This window comes from Mytilus edulis, chromosome 2 (genome assembly GCF_963676685.1).
Source record: "Mytilus edulis chromosome 2, xbMytEdul2.2, whole genome shotgun sequence".
Classification (NCBI taxonomy): domain Eukaryota; kingdom Metazoa; phylum Mollusca; class Bivalvia; order Mytilida; family Mytilidae; genus Mytilus; species Mytilus edulis.
In genome coordinates, this window is record NC_092345.1 from 26,544,945 (window position 1) to 26,569,406 (window position 24,462).

At 31.6% G+C, this 24,462-nt stretch overlaps 1 protein-coding gene and 1 long non-coding RNA gene across 2 annotated transcripts; one reads left to right on the forward strand and one right to left on the reverse strand.

Annotated features, from left to right (window-relative positions):
- LOC139510778 (uncharacterized) lies at nucleotides 1–6,984 on the forward strand. Its single transcript, XM_071297309.1, has 7 exons — nucleotides 1–63; nucleotides 3,276–3,360; nucleotides 3,675–3,752; nucleotides 4,815–4,971; nucleotides 5,362–5,470; nucleotides 5,979–6,108; nucleotides 6,574–6,984. The coding sequence occupies exons 2-7, from the start codon at nucleotides 3,337–3,339 to the stop codon at nucleotides 6,982–6,984; spliced, it is 909 nt and encodes a 302-aa protein (XP_071153410.1). The 5' UTR covers nucleotides 1–63; nucleotides 3,276–3,336.
- Nucleotides 6,985–13,546: 6,562 nt separating this feature from the next.
- On the reverse strand, nucleotides 13,547–15,895 carry LOC139510529 (uncharacterized). Its single transcript, XR_011661903.1, has 4 exons — nucleotides 15,821–15,895; nucleotides 14,321–14,458; nucleotides 14,005–14,069; nucleotides 13,547–13,606 (listed from the first exon to the last, which is right to left on the reverse strand). It is a non-coding gene; the product is annotated as an uncharacterized lncRNA (long non-coding RNA).
- Between the last annotated feature and the right edge of the window lie 8,567 nt (nucleotides 15,896–24,462).

A 24,462-nucleotide genomic window follows, 5' to 3' on the forward strand; every position in this document is an offset into this window, starting at 1 on the left:
GTTCAAATTCTTCGCTTCAAAGATGTGAGAGCAGGACATAAAGCACTGAAACTGTTGACTGAAGTAATTTTGTGTTGCCCAAGTTGAAAATAAGAAACTTATATATCATCTGAACGATATTATTCGGTTTTTAAATATGCAAATCCTATATTCTCAGATGGGCAAGCTTTTGAAGTGGCCAATTTGTCCATTTTTTATGTTTTACTCGCAACACCAGCTTCAATTACACTGATAGGAGACGAAACAAACAATGTAAACCATAAATTATCATAATTTTCACTGTTTTTTCACTGTATATAGATTTCTTCATGAAAAGAACTGTATAAATAGCTACTTTAACGAAAAATGAGCTGAAAAACATTTTTTAATCGTTCTGACATCGCGAGTCTTGACCAGTTTTTCAGAATTTCTTGCAATCACCTTCAGCCCACTATTTTATTTTGCACTTTTTATGGTGTGAATATGGGTGAGGATTGGCCTTGTAGAATTATGTCCCTAGACAAAAGGTTTTGATTGATGTACTTTGGTCAAATTGAAAATAATTAAGACACATAATATTGACACCATGGAAGGATGGATCCAAACCCCACAAATATGAAATAGATTTTAAAGCTTTAAGGCATCATTTTTATATATAGAAGAAGGGCTAGTGAGAACCTTTCTAATTCACAGGCTGATTGTTCCCAATATTCTACTCCTAAAACACAGATCAAAAATTTATTGCAAATTAAAAAAAAAGCACTGGCTACAGTTTATAGATGGAAATGTAACAATACAACTGTATTATAAAGAACAAAATATTATTGTTACATTCATGATGAATTGGTTCCTTACCCGACATTGCATTCCCACAATCACCCTCCAATGTTACAATAAATTTTATATTAGGCCACACCAATTTAATTCCTTGTTCGACGGACCCGCCCGCACCTATTTTTTTCAAAACAGAATATTTTTTTGTATTCCCGCATCGGGAAATGTAATCGTGTTTATTTTCCGCACCGTTTTTTGTAAATATTATAAAAAGATATATACAGTCTTACCTGTATATAACGATTTTAAACATATAAGCACCCCATTTGTGTAAATATCTGAAATAATATTTGATTCAGCATGATACACATTTACACCCAAGACTAAAGTGGGAGTGCTCCGATAGAAATATGTAACAGAGGAAAATACCAGTCAAAACAAAACATTGGTTTCCTTCCCCTTACTGAAATTCTCTATCAAGAAATTTTCGTTGTTAGAATAAACTTCAAAGAACTTCGGAAAGAAATGCCTTCAACTGCAATTACAAGTGTATATTGTATGCTGGTAGTGGTAATACAAAACTAATCCATACCCGCCGCATGTTTAAGCACCTTTCCTGATTGCTTCAGGGGCCTGTCATTCAGCAGTTACAATGTAGATATCGTTTGTTGATGTTTGAAAATTATTTGTTATTTTCCCGTTTGTATATATAAATAAGATCGTTGGTTTTCCAGTTCGAATTGTGATTGCTCTATGGTCGGGTTGTTGTTGCTTTGACACATTCCCAATTTCCTTTCTCAATTTTACTTATAATTTTGTGTCCCTTATAGCTTGCTGTTTGATCTGGGTCAATGCCCTGTGTTAACAGAGCTCATATGGAATCATTTTACTGTTGTAGAAAAGAAATACTAAGGATTTGTATAGTGCTTCTATACAAATCAATTGAAAAACTTCAATTTTATTACTTAAAAAGAGGTGAAATACATCATATTTTAAACAACTAGAGGTGTCCACTTGTTTTAAATAATATTAAATAAAATGTGTTAAAATGTCTAAGGTCCAGGAATATATCACAAAATTCTTGGACATGTTTTTATCATTTAATACCAGATAGATATAGTTCTTTGGGAAAAGATGAGGCCTTTTGTACTAAAAAGTGTTATTTACAAAAAAATACATTATAACTTATATTGACCCCTCATTAAAAGGGATACTTATAAAATTGTTTTTAGGATGAAGAATTGTCTCATTAATTGGCACACATACATATAGCAATTCCAAAAAATAAAGAAATGTCAACATGGTCAAAGTACAAGTGATAAATCAAGTTTTAAAATTGTCAAAACCTACTATTTTATGTTTACAAAAAAAAATATAGTCGCTCGCCTTTACTTTTCAAGCTTCGCCTCAAAAATTTCCAAATCAAATATTTTTTATTAAAATTTTCAAATCGCTCGCTCGCCCCAATTTTTGAAGTCCAAAAATCTGTAGAACAAGAAATTAAATTGGTGTGGCCTTACTGTTACATTTACATGTAACCATACTGAAGGAATATGACAGCTTATTTAACCTCTATTTTGGGGCTCACTTGGAAACAGATATGATATAGATTAATTATACTCAAGTTTTATCATTTTTATGAGTACAACAAAACATGAAATTACTCAGGGTCAGAAGTAAAAACCAAAAGTGTAACATGTAATGTAATTAATTTATTAATTATTATTTAACAATACAATATATAGATGTTCATTATGTCCTGATCAGGATACAATCATGACTTTAGTATACCAACTTACACAAACAATGCATGCATTTCAAAAATACAAATACAAATAATGATACAAGTACACATGTAGGAGAATATCAATATAAACCAATATGGACCTCTAGATATCAAGTTACTTGCAATGCCTTCTTGAAACTGAATATATAATGTAGTGTTAACAATTTTTTTGTGTGATTAAAATATTGAATGGTGGTGGTATAAAACAACAAAGAACAATATTCAAACATGTTTTGAAAAAGATTGACTCATCACATTTAAACAACCATTGAAAACATCTGAAAAATAAATATCAGGAAAAAAGAAAAGAAGTAATCCAACACCTTAAGATAGGTTGCTGATAAGAATATGATTAAAGTCTAAAATGACGCGGGTCATGAAAAGATAAATTGAAAATTGGAGGCAAAGAAATACTAGGCATATGAACAAAAGGTTAACAATATTTTGTTACTAAAAGAAAATTATGAAAAAAATATAATTTTGGACAATTTGTTAGAAACACACACATCCATGACAGCTTTATGATAAAAGGCCTTATCGGAATATCATGAAGAAATGGACACTTACTATTTTGGTCAAAAATCATAAATGAAATATAATGGACAGTTACAAAAAAAGAAATAGTAAAACTATGCAAAAATAAAGACTTTTAACTGTGTACTATCTTAAATGTTATTAAACATGATTAGTGTTGATTTAAGTGATAAAAAAAAGCATATATTTTTTTTTTTTTCAGCTCCTGAGTGCAGTGTATGATTATTGTTTGCTGAAGAACAAAAGATACTGGATAGCCTAAGATGGCAGATATAACATATTTAGAGGTGAAAGCTATACATTTTATAAATCACAAAGTCTTCATTGACATTCAGATTAGAGTGTGCTCTCTCCAATTTTTTCAATGCCAACTAAAATATTCAGATGTTGAAATAAATTACTATCATGACTATGACATTTAAGAGATAACTGTATTGTATTTGAAGCTTTAAGGACGTCCATCGGTAGTTTTACTGTCGCAAATTTAGTTTACCTGGCGACGCGGATTTTATAACGAGATTCTAATGTCAAACAAAAATATAAGGTAGTTAAGGTGATTTTATTTTCGATGATTGTTTATATTGCAAATGATATTTTTCAGATAGAAGGCTTTCTAAAGAGAAAAAGGGAAAACACAGCATTCCCATCAATATCTCCTCTGAATAAAAAAAAACCTGAAGTAAGTCTAATTCAATACAATTTTATTAACATGTTAAAAGTACATCTAATAAACTACCATAACTGCTGAATTGAATACAATACATATATTTAGTGCTTATACTCCTAAGAATAATGGTTATTGCTTTAATATTATAAGTTATCTACGTTCATATCCATATCTACGGGTATGAACGTAGATAACGAATTTATCCCCGGTCTAAGTCCGAATCGCGCGAGTTTTATGGAAATTCGGGTACAAAGTGTAACACGAAAACAACGTTTTTTTCGTTATCTAAAAAAGTTTTATTGAAATTTGAAAATTTTACATATTTTTTTACGGGGTGTAGGGTACTACCTGTGGTAGAACCCTACAGGTAGTCAAATATAAGACGTTTTTAATACGGAGACGGAGAAACTGGATTGAGTCAAAGTTAACCAATCAAAATCCTAGATATATACTAAGCCGGGGATAATGGGGAATATTGTCCAGAGTAGAATTTCATATTGCACTAGCTTCTGAGAATGAGAGTTTATATTCACTGAGACAGTAATTGTTTTATTCCATATTTTGAGAGAAATGTATGTAATGGCAATTATTTACCAAATTCAGACGTTAATCTTTTACCAAAATTATGCACGTAAAAGCACGCAACGTTCTTTGCCGTGAATATCCCTTTCTGCAGGTGAATATGCTTATTTATTGAGTAATTATTCAAAATCCTATTCATATAGAAAACCCTACTAAAATTTTATCAATATGGAATAATCCCAAATATTCATGCAATAACCCTTTTATTGTATAGCAATATAACATCTGAATGTAAAAATCGGTTTCAACTAAGATTTTGTTGTTCATGATGTCATGAATTTTGAAGATTTATTGCACTAGTGCAATATTGGAATTTAACGCTAACTTTTGGTTACTTTCTGTGGGAAATATTATAAAGTACTTCATTGTAAAATATACAAATTGGTTTAAATTTCAATAATCTATTGTTGTAACGCTTATATCCTATATACACCATGTAAGCAGTGCAGCTGTTAACTGCTCAAATACATGTACCGGTACTTTTTACTGTAGATATGTAGTGTTGATAGAAATAATAATTATAATAAATGGACACCAGAAGAGAAGGAGAATCTTCTCGCTACAGTTACAGAGTGTACTTTTAATGACAGTACTGAGTGGAAGTCAGTAACTGAATCACTGAATGTGATGTTTGGAAGTAATAGAACTGGTAAGTAAATTATTTTCATAGTATTTTATTAATATTTGATATATGTTTGTAAAAACATCTTGTGTGTAGAAGTATAGGCATTGACATTTATTTGACATTTATAAATTATTTAAAGATTTTATGATTAAGTTCAGCAAGTCGTTTTTATTGACTTTGAAATTTTTGTACAGTCACATATTACAGCCTGTAATAACTTCATTTTAAGGGAACCAACTGCATGTACAAATGTATGTTAGTAAGTCTGTCATATTTGGTTCAGAGGTTTATGTACATGTATGACTATGTTTAAACCAAAAATTGCAGAAAGTTTTTCTTTACATAAGAACAGTTCCTGGTACTGAGTTATGTTTTTTGCAAATAAAGTATTCATTCTTTATACCTCAATAACAGCAAAATCATGTCAGAACCAGTATAAAAGGATTATGGCTTTTAAAGACAGTGAAAATAAAGTGGAGATGGTCAATGCAAGTTGTCAAACTGATATAACGCTGAATCCAAAGTAAGTATTATACAGCAGTATTCAGATTGTGATATTGTGTGAAAGTGTGATTACATAATGCTTATTCTTCTGTACCTTTTACATTAAAAAAAATGGAAACTGGAAAAAAGCGAGGCTATGATGAGCATTTATACCTGTTTCCAGATGAGTACAAATAATAGTTTGTTTCGAAACAATGTATGGTTATTCTTCATATACTGCAACTCTTATAACTGTTCTTAATGAAATATATAAGGTAAAACTTTGCAAAAAGTACAGCTGGAATATATATGCAATTTCAGTAGATGGTGGTTTAAATTAAAATCCAAACCATCCTGTATTAAAAGGTAATCAGCAAACCTTTCAGTTTATATCCTTTGATTTAAAAGAAATATCCATTCAATTTTAGTCTTAAAATTTTTGTTCTCACTCATTTAACTCCAATTTTGAGTTTATGCTAAATAATTAATTGAATATCAAATATGAGAAGATGCATGTCCTATAAACTTATCATCTTTCTATATTGCAGTGATAACTTTGTTTTCATGAAAATGGATGAAGAAATTTTAGAATTGAGAACTAATTCTTCTGATTCACATGATTCAGTAGATACTGCATATGAAAGCGAGTCCAGCAGTTCAGTTCTGCGAACAATGTTGGTGAGTTTACCAAAAAGTCTTCATTTGTCAATTATAATTTTAGACATTTTTATGATGTTGTCTTTAGATATCGGATTTTGTGTTAGAGCCAACGAGACAACTCTCCATCCAAATAACAATTTATAATAGTAAACAATTATAGGTCAATGTCTGGCCTTCAACACAGAGCCTTGGCTCACACCGAACAACAAGCAATAACGGGCTTAAAAATTACTAGTGTTAGACCATTCAAATGAGAAACCCAATGGTCTAATCTATATAACATGATATTGTCTTTGTATATTAAGAATCTGTTTTGATGCAGCTTTATGGATGTCTTTACCAAGCCGATTGTTGTATGCCGTCAGAAGACTGAAATAACCAATTTTAATGTAATTCATTGCAACCAATGTAATAATTGTTTTTAATATAAAATATCTGTGTTTGATGACACCTTTTCAGCTTTTCATTTGATTACATTTGCAGCTTGATGACAGCTTTCTGCAATGCTTGACATCAACACCTAAGAAGCATGAGAAGATTGTTGATGAAAAAGGTGAAGGTAAAGTAATGCCAAAAGAAAACAAAGCAAGGGTAGGTAGTGACCATAGCTACATATCTTCATTGCAAATTAAACCTGCAAAACGCCATATAGGAGCACCAGGAAAAACAGTGGAAAAATTCAACAAAATCATACCCCATTTGACAGATACTACAAAGTCCAAAGTAATAACTACCAAAGACATTGTAATGTTGAGACATACAATGTCTACCACAAGAAATACAAAAAATATGTCGAGGATTATAATGTCTATTGAGCCGTTAAGGGAAGCTATTTTAGATAATATATCTAACTCAGTGGGCATACTGAATGTTTTACGGAGGGGACCAACCTAGGTTGTTTTCGACTTTCCTTTTGGTAACTTTTGTATCTCTTTTACAAAAGAGTTATTCTAACAATTACCTCGAATACAACATCTCGCTCTTTTGCATCCATATGATTGATTTACGTCACATGTGAATCCTTTACGACATTCATAACCCCTTTCGCAATATCCGTCTTTATCGTAGCATATTGGCATCAAGTTTTTGTAATAGCCAGCTGTAAGATAAAAAAAAGACAGAATTTAAATATAAAAACAAAAACTCTTCCACACGGCATTTAAAATTAAGCTTTTTGGGTGGAAACCTTTCAACATATTTACTTATTCGTAATCGAAAAAATTTAAAAATAAATTATAATGGAGCAAATAAACTACTAAAATTTATATTTCAATATTTCTCCTTTACAAAATAAATAACTATGAAATCTTGTAGGCAAAACGAATTCGGGAAGTCTGTGAACAATATTGAATTAACCTGTAACACAAACAGCGGTAAACACTAAAACAACGAGAATCATCTGAATTGACTTCATCTTTAAATTTTGTTTTGTAACTTTGAAAGTTGTTGCTGCCTTATATATGAAAGAAAAATAGATTTTAAGACATATGTGCAACTTGTTATTTGCATGAGTTATAAGGACATATTAAAATGGATTAAACTACGACACAACCAAGCAGTATTTGAAACTTGAAGAGCAAAACTATCTTAAACAGTTTTAAAAAAAATCTCCAGAAAATAAATCGTGTTTGAATACAATAAAAGTGTTGATGCATATGACATGTATAAATGCAAGATTAAGTTAATTTAAAATTTATGGGTTTATTGCACATGCCATTTACAATACAATACACCATTTATGTAATTACATTGAAATAAATATTATTATATAACGTATGACAAATTTACAGTTTTAAACTATTTGAACCTATCACAAACGAGACAATTTTATTTTTTAAATTGTCAATTTCCCCCACCTTAGTAGCAATATACCAATTTCTACCGCATATTGGATATACATTCCCAATTTATTCGGTATTCAAGAGTGTACAGAAACTACTAAGACTTTGTAAAACGTCACCAGTGTCTAAGCAGAAACCAGACGAACCAGGGGAATATAAAAAAAAGTCGCGTCCGGTTTTTAAGTTCATCGGAAGGTACCAAGACCTTGTTGATAAATATTCTGTTTCAGCTTCACAAATAATATACGGTCGTCTTGTAGTATAGATTATTGATACTGGCGTTGTTTCAACTTAATGACGTATTGAAGTACTCTCTTATTTGTTTTTATGAATATTACTTTTACTGTTTAGTCTGTTTTGGTGGTATCCAATTGACGTGGCTCGGTTCTTATATATCTCGTAATTGTATTATGTTTAATGATATGTTTTGTATTCTTGTCTTTCATTTTTGCTAATATACTTTGTCTGTATGTCTTTTTGTGTTTCTTTGTAAAACGTGACGTGGCTCTGTACTCATACATCCCATGTCATTGTGTTATTTCTCTATAATAGTTTTTGTATTCTTGTCTTTCATTTATGCTAATGTACTTTGTTTATATGCCTACTTGTGTTGGTTTTTTTGGGGGGGGTTATATATCCCACGTGGCTTTGTACTTAAACATCCCGTTATTGTGTAACTGTGCCATGGTTAATGTTCGTTTACATATATTTGTTTGTTTTTATAGTGATTACGATAATATCCGAATATTGACTGCTGTATCCCTATTTTTGACATTTTTACCCATTATGACTATTTGGTTTGTTCACACATCGTTGTCAATATAATGGAATTTTATGCAACTGTCATACAAGTGAGAGGTTTACCTAGCTATAAAACCAGGTTTAATTCACCATTTTGTACACATGAAAATGCTTGTACCAAGTCAGGTATATGACAGTTGTTGTCCATTCGTTTCATGTGTTTGAGCTTTTGATTTTGCCATTTGATTAGGGACTTTCCGTTTGGAATTTTATTGGAGGTAAGTAATTTTGTGATTTCAATTTTTACAAGTGGAATTACGCTAATAAATATGTATGTACTACAACGTTTTTTTTTTCTCATCTTATTCGCACGAACCCTACTGTAAATCGTTTATAGTAAAATGAAATTTATACGAAAAAAAAATAATACAGAAATAAGGAGATGTAGTATGATTCCTAATGAAACTACTATACACTAGAGTTCAAATAAGTTGGATGTAAGCAAATGTATGCAACTTTCTGATCTTCAACAATGAGAAAAACACATTATGTTGATTCGGCTACAAAAGTCCCCGACATGAACATTGTGAAATATTTTAAACCAAAAAACCCATGGTCTAATTTATAACAAAATAGATTACGAACGAACCAGCGACAACCACGTGCACTATACTACAAGCTCCTGATCGTGACTGGCATATACATAATGATTGTAATCCTCACTTTACAGCCATGCAGTATTAATGTGCATACCCATTTGTATAAGATTTATATTTGTGCAATTTCGTACCTAATGGACTACTTCTATGTATGTCATTTCAGCCATTCATATTTCTTCAGACAATGCATTTGGTCTATAGAGTACGAAAAGGTTTTGATCATGGGTATGACACATATCGGGACAAAGCCCCAGCTCAATTAACATAAAAACAATAGAAAAAAGGCACAAAATAAGAATATGGTTTTCTCTATCTACAGTGATCAAAAATCACATTCAGGTAAGGATGTAATTATAACATTTCACAATGTTTCTACAGTAAGTAGATTAATTTAAAAAAAGACAGGCTTAATGAATTCACAGTAATAACATGAAGAGTGCATGATACGTCCTTCTTGTGCATATTGATATTGTTGCATAAACAAAAGGAAATATTTAGAAGGCATCTTATCAAGTGGTTTTCAATCTCTCTGCTTCAAAGGTTGCATGAGATTATGTTTTGGGGTATAGATATTGCATTGAATATGACTACATTTGTATAAAAAGGTCCTTACAAAAACCCAAAAATAATTATAAAGACAAATTAGGTCTACATTCACCAATCCCAACAGCAGCATACATTGATCAGTATTTTCACCAAAGCATACAACAGGTCTTACATGAAATTTAAAAAAAAATCCTTTTCATAAATCTGACATTAAAAGTGCAATTACCTTCAAATGGCAGTTTAGAAACTAACTTACTTATTTGAGTTTGGTATAATGAAGAAAATTTAACTGAAATCTGACATTTCATGTCTAAATTCTCATTCGATTGTCATATCAGTGAGAGGATTAGCAATATAAAACCAGGTTCAATCCATCATTTTCTACATTTGAAAATGCCTGTACCAAGTCAGGAATATGACAGTTGTTGTCAATTCGTTTGATGTGTTTTATCATTTGATTTTGCCATTTGATTAAGGACTTTTCCTCGGAGTTCAGTATGCTTAAATTAACAATGACGATGACGTTACGCAAGCTATGATCACCACCAAGTATTTGGGTTCGTTCTTGTTGCTCAGTCTTTGGGTTTCATTGTTGTTTTGTGTAATGCTGTTTGAATGTTTGTCAATTTTTTTTAAGACATGCCGTTTTCAGTTTATTTTCGACTGATGACTTTGAAAATCCCTTTGCTTTCTTCACCTCTCTTTTATGACTTTATCCTTTTATTCTCACAATGTCAAAACAATACACTTATTGAAATACCATGAAAAGGTTAGTTTTGTAATAATAACACACGGTTAACAACAGTGTAGTCGTCGTTACAAACAAAACCTGTAAGATGATTCATCTGTAACCTACAAATCTTTTATGTCTTACGCATGCGCAGTGTGTTATTTATCACGCAATTCAATGCTTGATAAAATTCATATATTTCACAGCATGCCTTCACTGCAAAATTCGTATGCAGCTGATAAATGGAATGTAGTAGAAGTTGCAAATGACGACAAATGTATAATAATTTTACCATTCCGATGATAAAAAAATATGAATTAAAGTATAGGGAATCATGTTTAAAGATGAACCTCTAAAATCGTATTTATAGACACGCTAGTGCTTGAGTATCCTATGTTTTATGATGGTAAGCTACCTCTCACTTGTATGAGAGTCGCTTCAAATTCCATTATATTGGCAACAATATATAGGTGATAATTCGTATTCGATGAAGCCACACAAGATGTGATGAGTCAACGACCATTGGAGCATATCGTGGTTATCTGTGACTCAGAGATTGCATTACAGTTATGACGGCCTCGAAAGAAAATAAGTTCGAACGGATAAGTTCAATTTTACAAGTTGCTTTAACAATATTTTAAGAAGCAACCATCTCCGAAGGAAAATTATAATACATATGATACTCAAGCGCTAGCTAGCGTCTTTAAACATGGTTCACTTATACTTTAAATTATATTTTTCATCATCTGAATGGTTAAGTTATTATACATTTATCGTCATTTGCAACTTCTACTACATTCCATTTATCAGCTGCATACGAATTTTGTTTAGCTAACTATAATATCAGGTTCAATCAACCATTTTTACATCAGAAAATGCCTTTATCAAGTAATGAATATGACAGCTGTTATCCATTCGTTTGATGTGTTTCAGCATTTGGCTTTTTTTACATTTGCTTATGGACTTTCCGTTTTAGATTTTACCCGGAGTTTGGTATTTTTGTAATCTTACTTTTTTATCACTCAAATCTAACTCCCCATTAGCAACCTGAAGTGTGTCAATATTTGAGTAGGACATGTACATTTTACAGTACCTGACATCCCTTGTTATTCAATGGGTTCGTCTTTCTTAGTCTTTATAATTTTTTTATGTTTTCTCTTATTGACAGTTATATTTGGTTTTTTTTCTAATTTTGTCTTTTAATCTTTGTCTGCTACTGTTAGACTTTTGATTTGATTATTTCCTTAGTTCATCGTCTTCTAACTAATTCAAGAGTGTAAAACAAATTATCACTTCAATTTTGCTTTTGCATGCAGGCAAAAATTCCACTTTGCTTCAGAACAGCCAAGCGCAAGAACAGAAAGGAACCTCTGCATAATGATTGGAATCATTTAAAAATGTACCGAACGAATCGTTCGTTCATGGCTTATTTTTGAAGTATATCAATAATGTTTGAAATATCAGTAATATATTTCGCATTTATTTCAAACATTATATGAATTTTAAAATAATTTTATTAAATTCGTGGCAGTATTAGTATTTCCCACGTATATCAAGAAATAGTGCTATCACATGACGCATCACTTTACTAGCCAATAAATTGATACAAGTTATTGTATTCTGCTTGGCTCTCCGTCGAACAGTAAACCTGGATTCCAGGCTAGATATTGTTTTGTCGGGACAAGCAAATGATTGACTAATTCTAAAAGTAGGTTAATGTTTTTGGTATGTTCCTGTGTATACGTTTTTACAGTCCCAAAAATGACATTTTCAGATCGACAAGTTTGAACTCAGTACATATGTCTATCATTTTGGTGTGATTGCCATTGTGACAAAAATATCCATTTACGGTTTCCATTAATTAGCGAAATTCACGCCGTAGAGTAAGCTTATATAATGTTTATTTCTTATTTTCAGAATATGGTTAGGATGGAAGATCTTTGATATTTTGTACTCAGTTAAATCACAACTTTTATACATAATGGACGATTTTTAAAAGACATGTGCCTGTCAATTGTTGAAAACTGTATAAACATGTTGCCTTTAACGTGTTTTTTTTTGTTGGTTGATTTTGTTGTTGGGTTAACGTTGCTACCTAATTGACGTTGACACCATATCTCCTTTAATTCATGATATGTCAATTTGACTTTTTTGAAATCTCCTGAAATTTAGTTAATTTCACTTTACTACACTTCTGTTTTAGGTTAAGATTGAGTTTGGTGTCTGTCATAAAACGTTTAAAACATAAAAGACCTGAACCGTTGATTGTCTCTGTGTGACATCCTGATATGATTAACTATGTATGGAACATATGTGCCCAGATGACCACGGTAAGAACCGAACTCTTGTTGCCACAATGCCGTCTTCATATCCAAGATTGTGACATCATCTAATGCGAGTTATTACAGAATGCTTCTTACCATGAGCAATAATGCGGGTCCAACATGTTATAGGTGGATCTATTCACCCTACTGGAAACCTGAGTACCCCAGTTTTTTTTTATATAAAACGTGTTTATCAATCTGTAAATTATACGGAGAGTTGAATGGACGGTCGTTTGTCTTTTTGGTCGTCATTAGTTTTTTGCAATAATTTTGTCGGTTTTTCTTCGACAGATTTATTTTGATTGACCTTTTTGTTTTTATTAAGCTGTACATATCGTACAGAAACCAGTATATTGTTTGTTGACTTCTTATATTGTTTTGCATCGTGGGTTGCTGATCTCTTTTCCTCGACGCATTTACAACTTTGGTGATAGTGGTTATGAATCATGCAAAGTGTATTGGATGCGATGAAAATGTCTTTTTCAAACCATTAGTGACTGCAAAATATTGCTTATCATCAAACCAATCTATACTGTGTTATAATATGTCGATATTTAAATTATAGTATATATTCGAATAATTGTTTATTTTTAAAATATTTTATTTGAAATCATAGTTTTAATCAACTTCATCTACAGGTGTCCTCTTAGAACATATGTCTTCATAATCCGTAGCCTGAAAAATGAAGAAATTACTTTAAATGAATAACAGTAAATTGATGAAAAATGTTACGCATTCGCAATATATGTATTGTTTGAATAAATAAGAATGCAAATAAGTTTACAATTAATATTTATACATGCTTTAGCATATCATTTTATGATATTAATGAAAATGGTATTAACTATCTAATTATTGGTCACCAATTTGATCCAAATTCTCATATTGATTTATAACAAACAAAAACTGTATTGAAAATACAAAGAGTCTGTAAGAAACAATTTAACATTGTAAAGAATCATTTAAATGGATCAGAATTGTGTTCGTATTTGACCCAATCTTATTATCCATCTGTAGACTGTATATGTGCATAAACTTTAACATTTAATTAATTTCACTTTTGTATAATTTACCTGAAGTCTTTATTACTGCCTCCAGTGTGGGTTATATTCTGGTTCGTAAGTGTCATACGATTTATCTGCAAGAAATGCATTTTTTATTTAATCTTCATCAAATAAAAAAAAATCTTTATAATGATAACCAAACACAACAAGACATCATTTGTGTGATAATTGATACTTTTTCTTATTTTTCGATCTTGCGTTTTGAATATTGTTGTTTATCTTTTGGCCGATTTTGTCTTTTGTGATGGCGTTATTAAGTTGTTTTCAACTTATGATTTTGGTATATTTTGCATTCATTTTACAAACGTGTTATTGTAATACTTACCACGAATACAACATTTATCCCCTTTGCATCCATATGAGTTCTTTACGTCACATGTGAATCCTTTACGACATTCATATCCTCTTTCGCAATATCCGCCTTTATCGTAGCATATTGGCATCAAGTTTTTGTAATAGCCAGCTGTAAGATAAAATAATGTTTGCGAGCTGATGGTCAAAAGAGAATGATAATACCGGAAACATGTTATAAAATCCAAAAAAAATAAAACAGGATTTATCACTATGTCCTCAATAAGAACGGACAACTGCTTGAGCAATATCCTATCCACAACAGGTATAACTAAATATTGAACAAAACATCATTCAGTGAGAAGTCTGTGTTAAAATCTGTAAATCAGGAAAGATAGAATATTTCTTCTATATTTTGAAAAAATATATTTACCCCTATTGATAGTTTTATTAACACAAACAACTACAACTGTTGTGATATTGCGAATGCATAAATCCTTGCATGTTGATGTCAATATTAAATTACTTATGTACAGCCTTTAATATATTTGCAATGTGTAATTTTTTTTACATTGTGTATATCAAAATCCGATGATAACTGATAATTATCTTTTTTATTACACATTCATGCTTTAAAAAATAATCAACGACACCTAGCTAGTGTGATATGTAAATTGGTAATGTGTTTAACATGACTGAACCATCGCGGGTCAACATTTATGATTATTTGTTTTAAGTTCATGTAGCTAAATATAAAAACGACATGCAAACAAAATTAACAATCTTTCGTGCTCAAACAAACGCTTTCTGACATTGCATCGAATAGTTTGGCTTTGTGGGTGCAAACTTTGCGATTTATATTAACTTCATGTCTATCTGCAAGTTATTACAGAAATATCTAAAATGGCATTGTCTGTCAAATTCATGCTACTGATTTGACATAATTAGTCATATTTGATTTATAACATACTTAAACGTATATTTAGATAATGCACTCATGTACTCGATCAAATATATCAGAATTTCGAGTGTATTTTAGTTTAGACGCCAGTTAATTAACTAACGAAATGACCTCCTATAATCGCCGATAGTCCAATAACCCGATATATGCATACACATAATTATTGATAGATAACGACCTCATGCAATTTTATTTATCCAGATCTGTTTGATTTCATGTTGTAGGTTAGAAAGTAGTTTGATGGCTAAACACGACTAATACATGAGCAATCAATCTATAGCTAATGAGTTAAAATGTCAACCTATGTCTTTATGTTTATTTGGACAAAATTGAACTTATCATTTCATTGTTCCACTTTTATGAATAACTGAAGCAACTAAAATAATTTTAATTTTTTTCCATATCTCGTAGCTAATGCTCTTTTCAATAAAACAACTTTTAAAAAATGAATGATAATGGAGCAAAATTACTACCCAACATTTTATTGCAATATTTCTCATCTACAAAAGTGTCTGCTGTGCAAACATAGAGGCAGAATGAATATAGGAAATGTAGGTTCATTTTTTAACTTACCTGAAACGGAAACAGCGGTAAACACTAAAACAACGGCGATCATCTGAATTGAATTCATCTTGCAATTTTGGTTTGTAATTTTGAATGTTGATAGTGCTTTATATAGGAAAGGAAAATAGATTTTCAGACAGATGTGTAACACTTGTTATTTACATGAATAATCAAGACATGTTTAAAAACCGGATTAAGTTATACTACAACCACGTAGTTTGTTAAAACTGAATGGCAAAACTGTCAAAAATAGTGAAAATTCAATTCTCGAGAATCTAAATCGTGTTTGAACACATCTAAACAGTTGATGCATATAAATGTCGATTTAGGCTAGTATCATATTCATCGTGTTATTGTACATTACATTAACACTACCATGTATTATTACATAGAATTAAATATGAATATATGAGGTATGACAATTTTACAGTTTTAAACTGTGACATGTGAGAAGAAGCTTATACGTATGCATATTTTAACGTGTCTTTTATTTTTGTCAACCCTTATCTAAAATAAATCGAATTGAATAAAAAAAAAAAACGTAATTCAAAGGATAAAAAGACGTGGTATTATTGCTAATGAGACAACTATCCATTAAAGTTTAAATAAGTTGAATGTTAGTAATTATAAGAAACTGTCTGGCCTTCAACAAGGAGAAAAAACATACTTTTTAGTCGGCTTTAAAGGGTCCCGACATAGAACATGTGAAACAATTCAAACGCAAAAACACAACTGAGTAATTTACAACAAAACAATTTACGAATGAACCAACGACAACCACTTAAATACAATCTACTGACTGGTAACAGGCATATAAAGAATGTTTGTCATGTTTGCTAAAACCTCCCCTTAAATTGGGAAGGTGGTGTAAAAACACAATATAAAAATAAACTGTGAAAATAAGTTGCCATTGACTAAAATTAAAACACAACTTACATAAAAGCAATAAAAGAAAAAGGACTGAAATTCCAGTATGTTCTTCTTTTTCTTCGTTTATCGTGACAGAAATCGCACATCACATTCATGTTATATACTAAATCCCAGGGATGTGTTTTAGTTGATTTTAGTCGCTGATGCATGCTTCTTTATTATTAATTTTTTCGGCTTTTAACTAGCTGTCAGTAACTTCAAGTACTCTCAAATCGTACTTTCTTGTTAATTTGACCTGCTGATACTATTTATAATGCGTTTATGTTATTTAATGTTTACTTATTTAGTGTTATTTTTCTCGTCTCTCTTCTTTTTTTTTTAAATATATACCAGCTTTGATAAGTGTTCGGGATGACTATAAATGTTCACTTCTGTTCTTGTACTAAGAACAACAAAATTATGTATTTCGTAAAAAATATTTTCGTTATCCATTTAAACTATATTCCTTACCACAAAATTATTTTTCATTTTCCTGTGAACATTATTCTGTTTGGAGACTTTTTTCAAGGTAATTGTTGTTTTTCTGAAATTGATTAACATCTCACAGCGGTATATGCCTTAATTTATTTGCCCCTTATTCACTAATTTTGTATTCACATTGTGTCATAGATCGAATATATATTCGTTTAGTGTATGATCACTTGTGTCAATATGTCTTTTGATGAGTTAAGCCCTTTCATTGATATTTTATAGTGTTTTCTATGTTGTGATGTTACACTATTAATTCAGATAAGGGCGAAGGTTGACACCTATTAAAACGTCCTAATCCGCTGCTTTTTTGGCATCTGTCATAAGTCAGGAATCTGATGTTCAGTAGTTGTCGGTTGTTGATGTGGTTCATAAGTGTTTCTCGTTTCTCGTTTTTGATATAGATTAGAACGTTGGTTTTCCCGTTTGAATGGTTTAACACAAGTCCATTTTTGGGGCCCTTTATATCTTGCTGTTCGGTGTGAGCCAAGGCTCTGTGTTGAAGACCGTACTTTGACAGAAACTGGTTTACTTTTACAAATTGTGACTTAGATGGAGAGTTGTCTCATAGGCACTCATGCCACTTTTTCATCCCACCAATCTAGAGATAAAGGATACTACTGATTCATTTAGAGTGCCTCTTATCTTGACTAACATCTAAAAATTGACAATGAGGGTCGGTTGAAAAGAAACTTAACGACAAAAGAGATGATTTCAGCTTCCAAATTGTGAACTCTCCGTTTCTATGTAGCAACATTCCAACAGCGTTGCATACGGAGTATATATCTCCCAACTGATACGATATTCCCGGGCTTGTATTTCCTATCAAATCAAATCAAATATATTTTATTGCTAATCAAAGCGCCCACAAGGAGCAGAACAAGCAACATTAATTACATGCAAATGATTACAAGTGATTCAATATGATTAAGACACAATGTTATAAAAAAAAAATAACACAAAAAATAACAAAACCAAAAAATATTTATTAAGAAAAGTACAAGAATACAACAAGAACAGTGTTTAATAATATAAGGGGGGTCACTGGGCATTTCTATATATATATATCATTTAAGGAAACTTTCCTATATGAGGATAAATTTTTCAATAATTCTCCAAGTTTCTGGAGTATGAAAGTATCTTCAGAGGACATTAGCCAAATAAATTGTGATTTAATATCTAAACCACTAAAATTTTTAAACCGTTGTTTTATTTCATTTAAAAAGTTGAAACGAATATTTGAAAGTTTGTGGCACTGACGAAGAAAATGATTTTCATCCTCAACCTCAGTACTGCACAATTTACAGATACGTTCTGACACTGTCAGATTTTTGTACCTTCCCCTCTCAATCTCTAAATCGTGAGCACTGATACGGAATTTTGTTAAATAATGTCTATCTAAAATTTTCCTGCAGAAGGTAATTTTCTAAGCAAAATCTGCTTTTAAAAAGTCTATAAGTTCTGAGCTTATTACCATATAGTTTATTGCCTCTGAAATCATTATTAAGCTCAGTTTGCCATATTAAATCATATTTTGATTGCATCTTTTTGCAAAAATAGTTTTTTAACTTCGTCTTTAAATTAAGTGCATAATTTTCATTGATGCTAAAGTATTTAAATAAAGTTTGAATACTGGTATACCAGCTCTTTTTCTGCTCATCATGTAGAGATTTTGAGAGGTTGAAAGCCACTTTTAATAATAAGTCATCAGATTTTCTTAAACGTATATAATATTTAAACATATTTAACAAAACCTCCAAAAATAGAGGATATCATGATTTCCTTGATAGAGTGTTGCTGCTCACAAGGAAGCTATTAAACCAAAAATTCCAAATGGTGAAGTTGAAATCATCCTTTCGTAAATTTTTCCTCAATGCTCTTCAATTTTGTACTTGTTTGGCTTTATAAATATTTTGATTTGAGCGTCACTGATGAGTCTTATGTAGACGAAACGCGCGTCTGGCGTACTAAATTATAATCCTGGTACCTTTGATAACTTTTACGAACGCCATCACGAGTTTGTTGACCGTTAAGGAATAGCCGTGTCACAGATGATATCGGGATATTTTCCTTATGTCGTTATTCCAATACCCTTCCCTTTTCACGAATGTGACCTACCGAACTAGACTATTTACCGGATTTATAATAACATAATAATAATCCTAGTTTTTGGTTGGGTTCGTGTTGCTTATTCTTTAGTTTTCCTTGTTGTGTCTTGTGTACTATTATTTGTCTGTTATTCTTTTTCTTTTTTAGCCATGACGTTGTCAGTATATTTTCAATCTACTGTCCCTCTGGTATCTTTCGCCCCTCTTTCATATATCTTAGAATGTAATTATAAAATTACACAATGCATTGGTTAAGTTTTCGATGACAAGGATCTTTATCTAAACAATATAGCCTTCGTTAATTAAAAGTAGCCTAATCTAATTGGGAGATGTTGCGCACTTCTTGTGCATTCTATTATTTTGTTGCGAGAAAATATTTAGTAGACATTTTATCAAATGGTTTTAAAAAAAAATCTGCATAACAACCTTTATGCATATACAAATTGCAATAAATATTACTATTAAAATGTCCCTCACTCTACGAAAATCCAGACAAAAAATCAAGTAAAGAATAGATCTACATTCAACAATGCCAATAACAGTATGCATTTGGTATTATTGTTATCCAAGCATACTAGAGGTCTTACATAACATCTAGATACATTTTTAGAAAATTAAATCCAAGTATATTTGAGTTCGGGCAAAATTTGGCATTTCAGTCAGACTACTTTTGAATGACAAACAAAGATATGTTTTTCAAATCAAAAGGGGGCTTTCTTTTTATTCATCCATAAAAAGGAAAAATAAATTTGAGGAAATCTATTCAAGCATACTGTAATTAGTGTGCGATATCTGAAAATAAATCATTGAATCTGACAGTTACAGTCTGTCTGGGCCTATATAACAACTGCTTCAAAATCGAAAAAAAGGCTTCATCGTTCAAACCTTATGGTATGTAAACATTTCATTATTGTGATTGAATCAAATTCAAAATAACGTGCAAAGTGCCGTTCACGACGGGATGAACAGAAAGTGTACCATAATACATTCCTTTTATACATAATTTCTTATTTTTTGAGGTATCGACCAGATGTGGCTTATTCAAAATTCCAAAGATTTGCAACTGTGAAACAGAACATACATAAGTCTCTCTTTCTAGGAATCGTATTAAAACATTTGAACTTTTTACACGTTACACAAGTATTCCCCTTCCCAAATAAAACACTTGAAATTGGTCCTGGTTTGTTTCCTAACAAAAAGAATGGCCAACGTAGCCACAAGTATGTTGCCTTAAGGATGGAACAATTGTATTGTATTTATAATAAATTATAATATGAGGCTGACTTTATACAGCAGCCTCTCTGGGCGAACGAAAAATTGTTATCAAATATACCAGGCTTATAATGTGATTCGCCAGACGCGCGTTTCGTCTGCATAAGACTCATCAGTGACGCTCAGATCAAAATAGTTAGACAGCCAAACAAGTACAAAGTTAGAAGAGCATTGATGATACAAAATTCCCAAAAAGTTTTCCCAAATACAGCTAAGGTAATCTATACCTGTTATTACATGTATAAAAAGATCCCTACTATTTCAAATAATTCATACTTGTTATTATTATATTGATTTTTTGGGAGGCAACTTTCCTGATACGGAACTTGCGCCCTCATACTTGTGCAAACAGTAACTTATAATTCATGTCAACACCGAATTGCTGAAACTTGGCTGGTGATACCCACGGGTAATAAGATGATATCTTCTCACTAAATATTTAAAAATTGGTGACTATGCTGGAAGCATCTCTCCAATCGAGCATGTAATAAATGATACAACAGATACAATATCTTGACTTAAATCTAGAAATTGAAAATAAGGGTCAGGTGAAAAAAACAATTTACAAGGAAAAAGAGAAATAATTAGATTTCCCAAATAGTGTACTTTTCATTTTTATATAGCAACATTCCAGCTGCGCATGAGTATTGCATATTAATTTCCCTATTGATACGACATAACAGAGCTTGCATTTCTCATCATGATTCCCTTGAAAAGGGATTGCTTCTAAAAATGAAAAATTTAAAATAGTAAATTTGAAAACATCATTTCGAGACAAATATTGACATGTTCATAAATAAGTTGCCCATAGTTAACCATCTGTTTCACCACTGAAAACAGATACCGTATAGCGGGTTATTTTCGCGGGTGTAAAATTTCATAGAAAAAAGGTATACGTAATATTTTGGTGGTTATTATATTGGCGGATTCAAAACTGATATCAATACCTTATGCATTTTTAAATTGGCGGAATTTATTTTAGCGATTATGTTCTATCCGCGAAAATAAGAGAAAATTCAACCCCGCGAAAATAACCCGCTATACGTTAGTTCCATTTGTCCTCGATTATGAACTATCGAAATAGACTTTTCACCGGGTTTGTACATAAATGAGCAATACAACCGGTGTCAAATTTGGAGCAGGATCTGCTTAACCCTTTTGATCACCTGATATCACTGCTAGTTATGTACCATAAGGTTCGTGTTCCTGTTGCTGAATTTTTAGTACTTCTTTGTGCTTTTTATGTTTAAATTGCTGTGAGGTTGATACCGATAACAGTCGTTTCTCTATAGAAATGATTTATATCTTTCATGTCGAGGAAATAATATCAGACTATACGATAAATGTTTCTCATTGTTAAAGACCGTGTGTTTGACTTAAATTGCTTACATCCATCTCATTTACACTTTTGTGAAATAGTTGTCACTGTGGCAATTAAATCTCTATACTTTTATATTGTCTATCCTTTATCATGTTTATCTTGATATCAAATTTCAGGTTAGAACATTAACACAACCTATAGTTTATCAATTTAGTGATGCCTTATGGTAGGGTTAGGTAAGTGACAACGATTAATTACATGATACAGTAAAAGGCAGCACAATATGCTTACCGTATTGAGGCACCTGAGACCCCTTGCATGTTATGGCGTTCGTATTGTTCAGTCTTTAGTTTTTCATGTTGTGTTTTGTGTACTGTTGTCTAGCTTGTCGTCGTTTTTCGTTTTTTATGCTTTATGATAATAATGGAATGAATTCAAGTTTGAGTTAAAACTCACCGTTTATGATTTAAATAAAGAAACAATTTCATTCCGTTTAGTAAATTTTTTTTTTTTTTTTTTAGGAATTTTGTTAATTTACTCTTTTAGAGGACTTATTCCTTTGCCCCCTTGTGAAATTGACAATGAGGGTCGGTTGAAAACAAAACTTTACGACAAAAGAGATGATTTCAGCTTTCCAATTGTGAACTTTCCATTTCTAAGTAGCAACATACCAGCAGCACCTGCATACGGGTATATATCTCCCAATTGATACGATATTCCCGTGCTTGCATTTTCTATCATGATTGTCTTGATAGAGGGTTGCTGCTCACTAGGAAGCTATTAAACCAAGAGTTCCAAATGGTGAAGTTGAAATCATCCCTTCGTAAATTTACGGACGCCATCACGAGTTGGTTGACCGCTATGGAATAGCCGTTTCACAAATGATATCGGATATGTTCCTTACGTCGTAACTACAATCCCCTTTCCTTTCATGAATGTGACCTACCGAATTAGACTATTTACCGGATTTGTTAATCACATAAGCAACACGACGGGTGCCACATGTGGAGCAGGATCTGCTTACCCTTTCGGAGCACCTGAGATCACCCCTAGTATTTTTATGGGGTTCGTGTTGTTTATTCTTTTGTTTTCTATGTTGTGTCATGTGTGCTGTTGTTTATTTGTCTTTTTCATTTTTAGCCATGGCGTTGTCAGTTTGTTTTAGATTTATGAGTTTGACTGTCCCTTTGGTATCTTTCGTCCCTCTTCTACTTAATTATTACATAAAGGAATAGTTTTGAATTGGAAGTTTGGCTTGACCAACTAGTAATCTTATTACAAACCTGGAATATTTGATGAATTTATTGTTTACTATGAATATATATATTCTCAAAGGTTATGATGTTGATACTTACATGTTTCATTCCATAAAGTAATTCAGCGTTAATGGGTTTTTTTTACTATTACTTTTTTAAGTGTTTTTTGTACTGCATACCAATTCGATAAGAGTTGTAATTTTCAACTCTATTTTACAGTTTGTTCATTTGTTTCACTTTAAAACCAGTGTCTGTAATTTTTGCGAGGGTTGAAAGCTCTAAATACATGACATTTGTTTAAGAAATTATTCATGGAAGCCATAGATTTGTTGGAAATTTACACATGGCCTGGGCCGTGATATTCGAATTTTATCCTGAGCGTTAGCGAGGGATAAAATTAACGAATATCACGGCCCAGGCCATGTGTAAATTTACAACAAATCTATGGCTTCCATGAATTATTTCGATTCTAATAGGACAAATACGATCATTAAAAAACTGAAGCGATGATGGGTATACCGTGTGTGTGGCTGTTCTATTTTACCCACTGTTCGATAAATGTAAAACAAATCTAATAAACCTGCATGAATGATTTCTTAACTAACCGCTAGAAAAAATGTGATTACTTTTTTTACTTCTCAGTAAACCCAACATTTGCAATTTTAGATTTGCATTTTTTATCGTAAGTTACCGTCAAATTCACTGTTGACATGTTGTAACCAAGGAGCCGCCATGTTGACTTGCTGAAATCAGTAAATGTGCGAATATTGCAATAGAACAGAAAACTAACAACACCTACCTCAATACTTTATTTTAATGCAATTGTATCCGAGTTTAGAAGGTAAACGCAATAGAAAAACCTTCAGCTTTGACGTTTTCATTCGTATGACGTCATGTTTTGAGATGACGTTCATGCGCAAAAATCATTACTGGAATTTCGCGGAATTTTAATTTGTTTTGTTTTTGTCCATTTTTCCGTTCTCTAATGTGTAAATTCTTTTTGTTATGCATCAGAATCAGAATAAATGTTCTGTAGGGTTTTATTCAATTGTAATTGTTAACACAGCGAAATCCACAACCGTTTACACATAGGTTACGATACATGTGGATTTACGTGGGAGGCATATTTAAACAGCCATTTGTGTACATCTTGGAGTCTGCGCTAAGTATAGATATATCGAGAATTTTATCACGGTGTTGTTTACAAAGCGAAAGAAGCACGTCATATTAGAATTAACTGCAACATTCTCTGTATGTGTCGGTCCCTAGTCAAGACACTACAACTAAGTGTTTGCT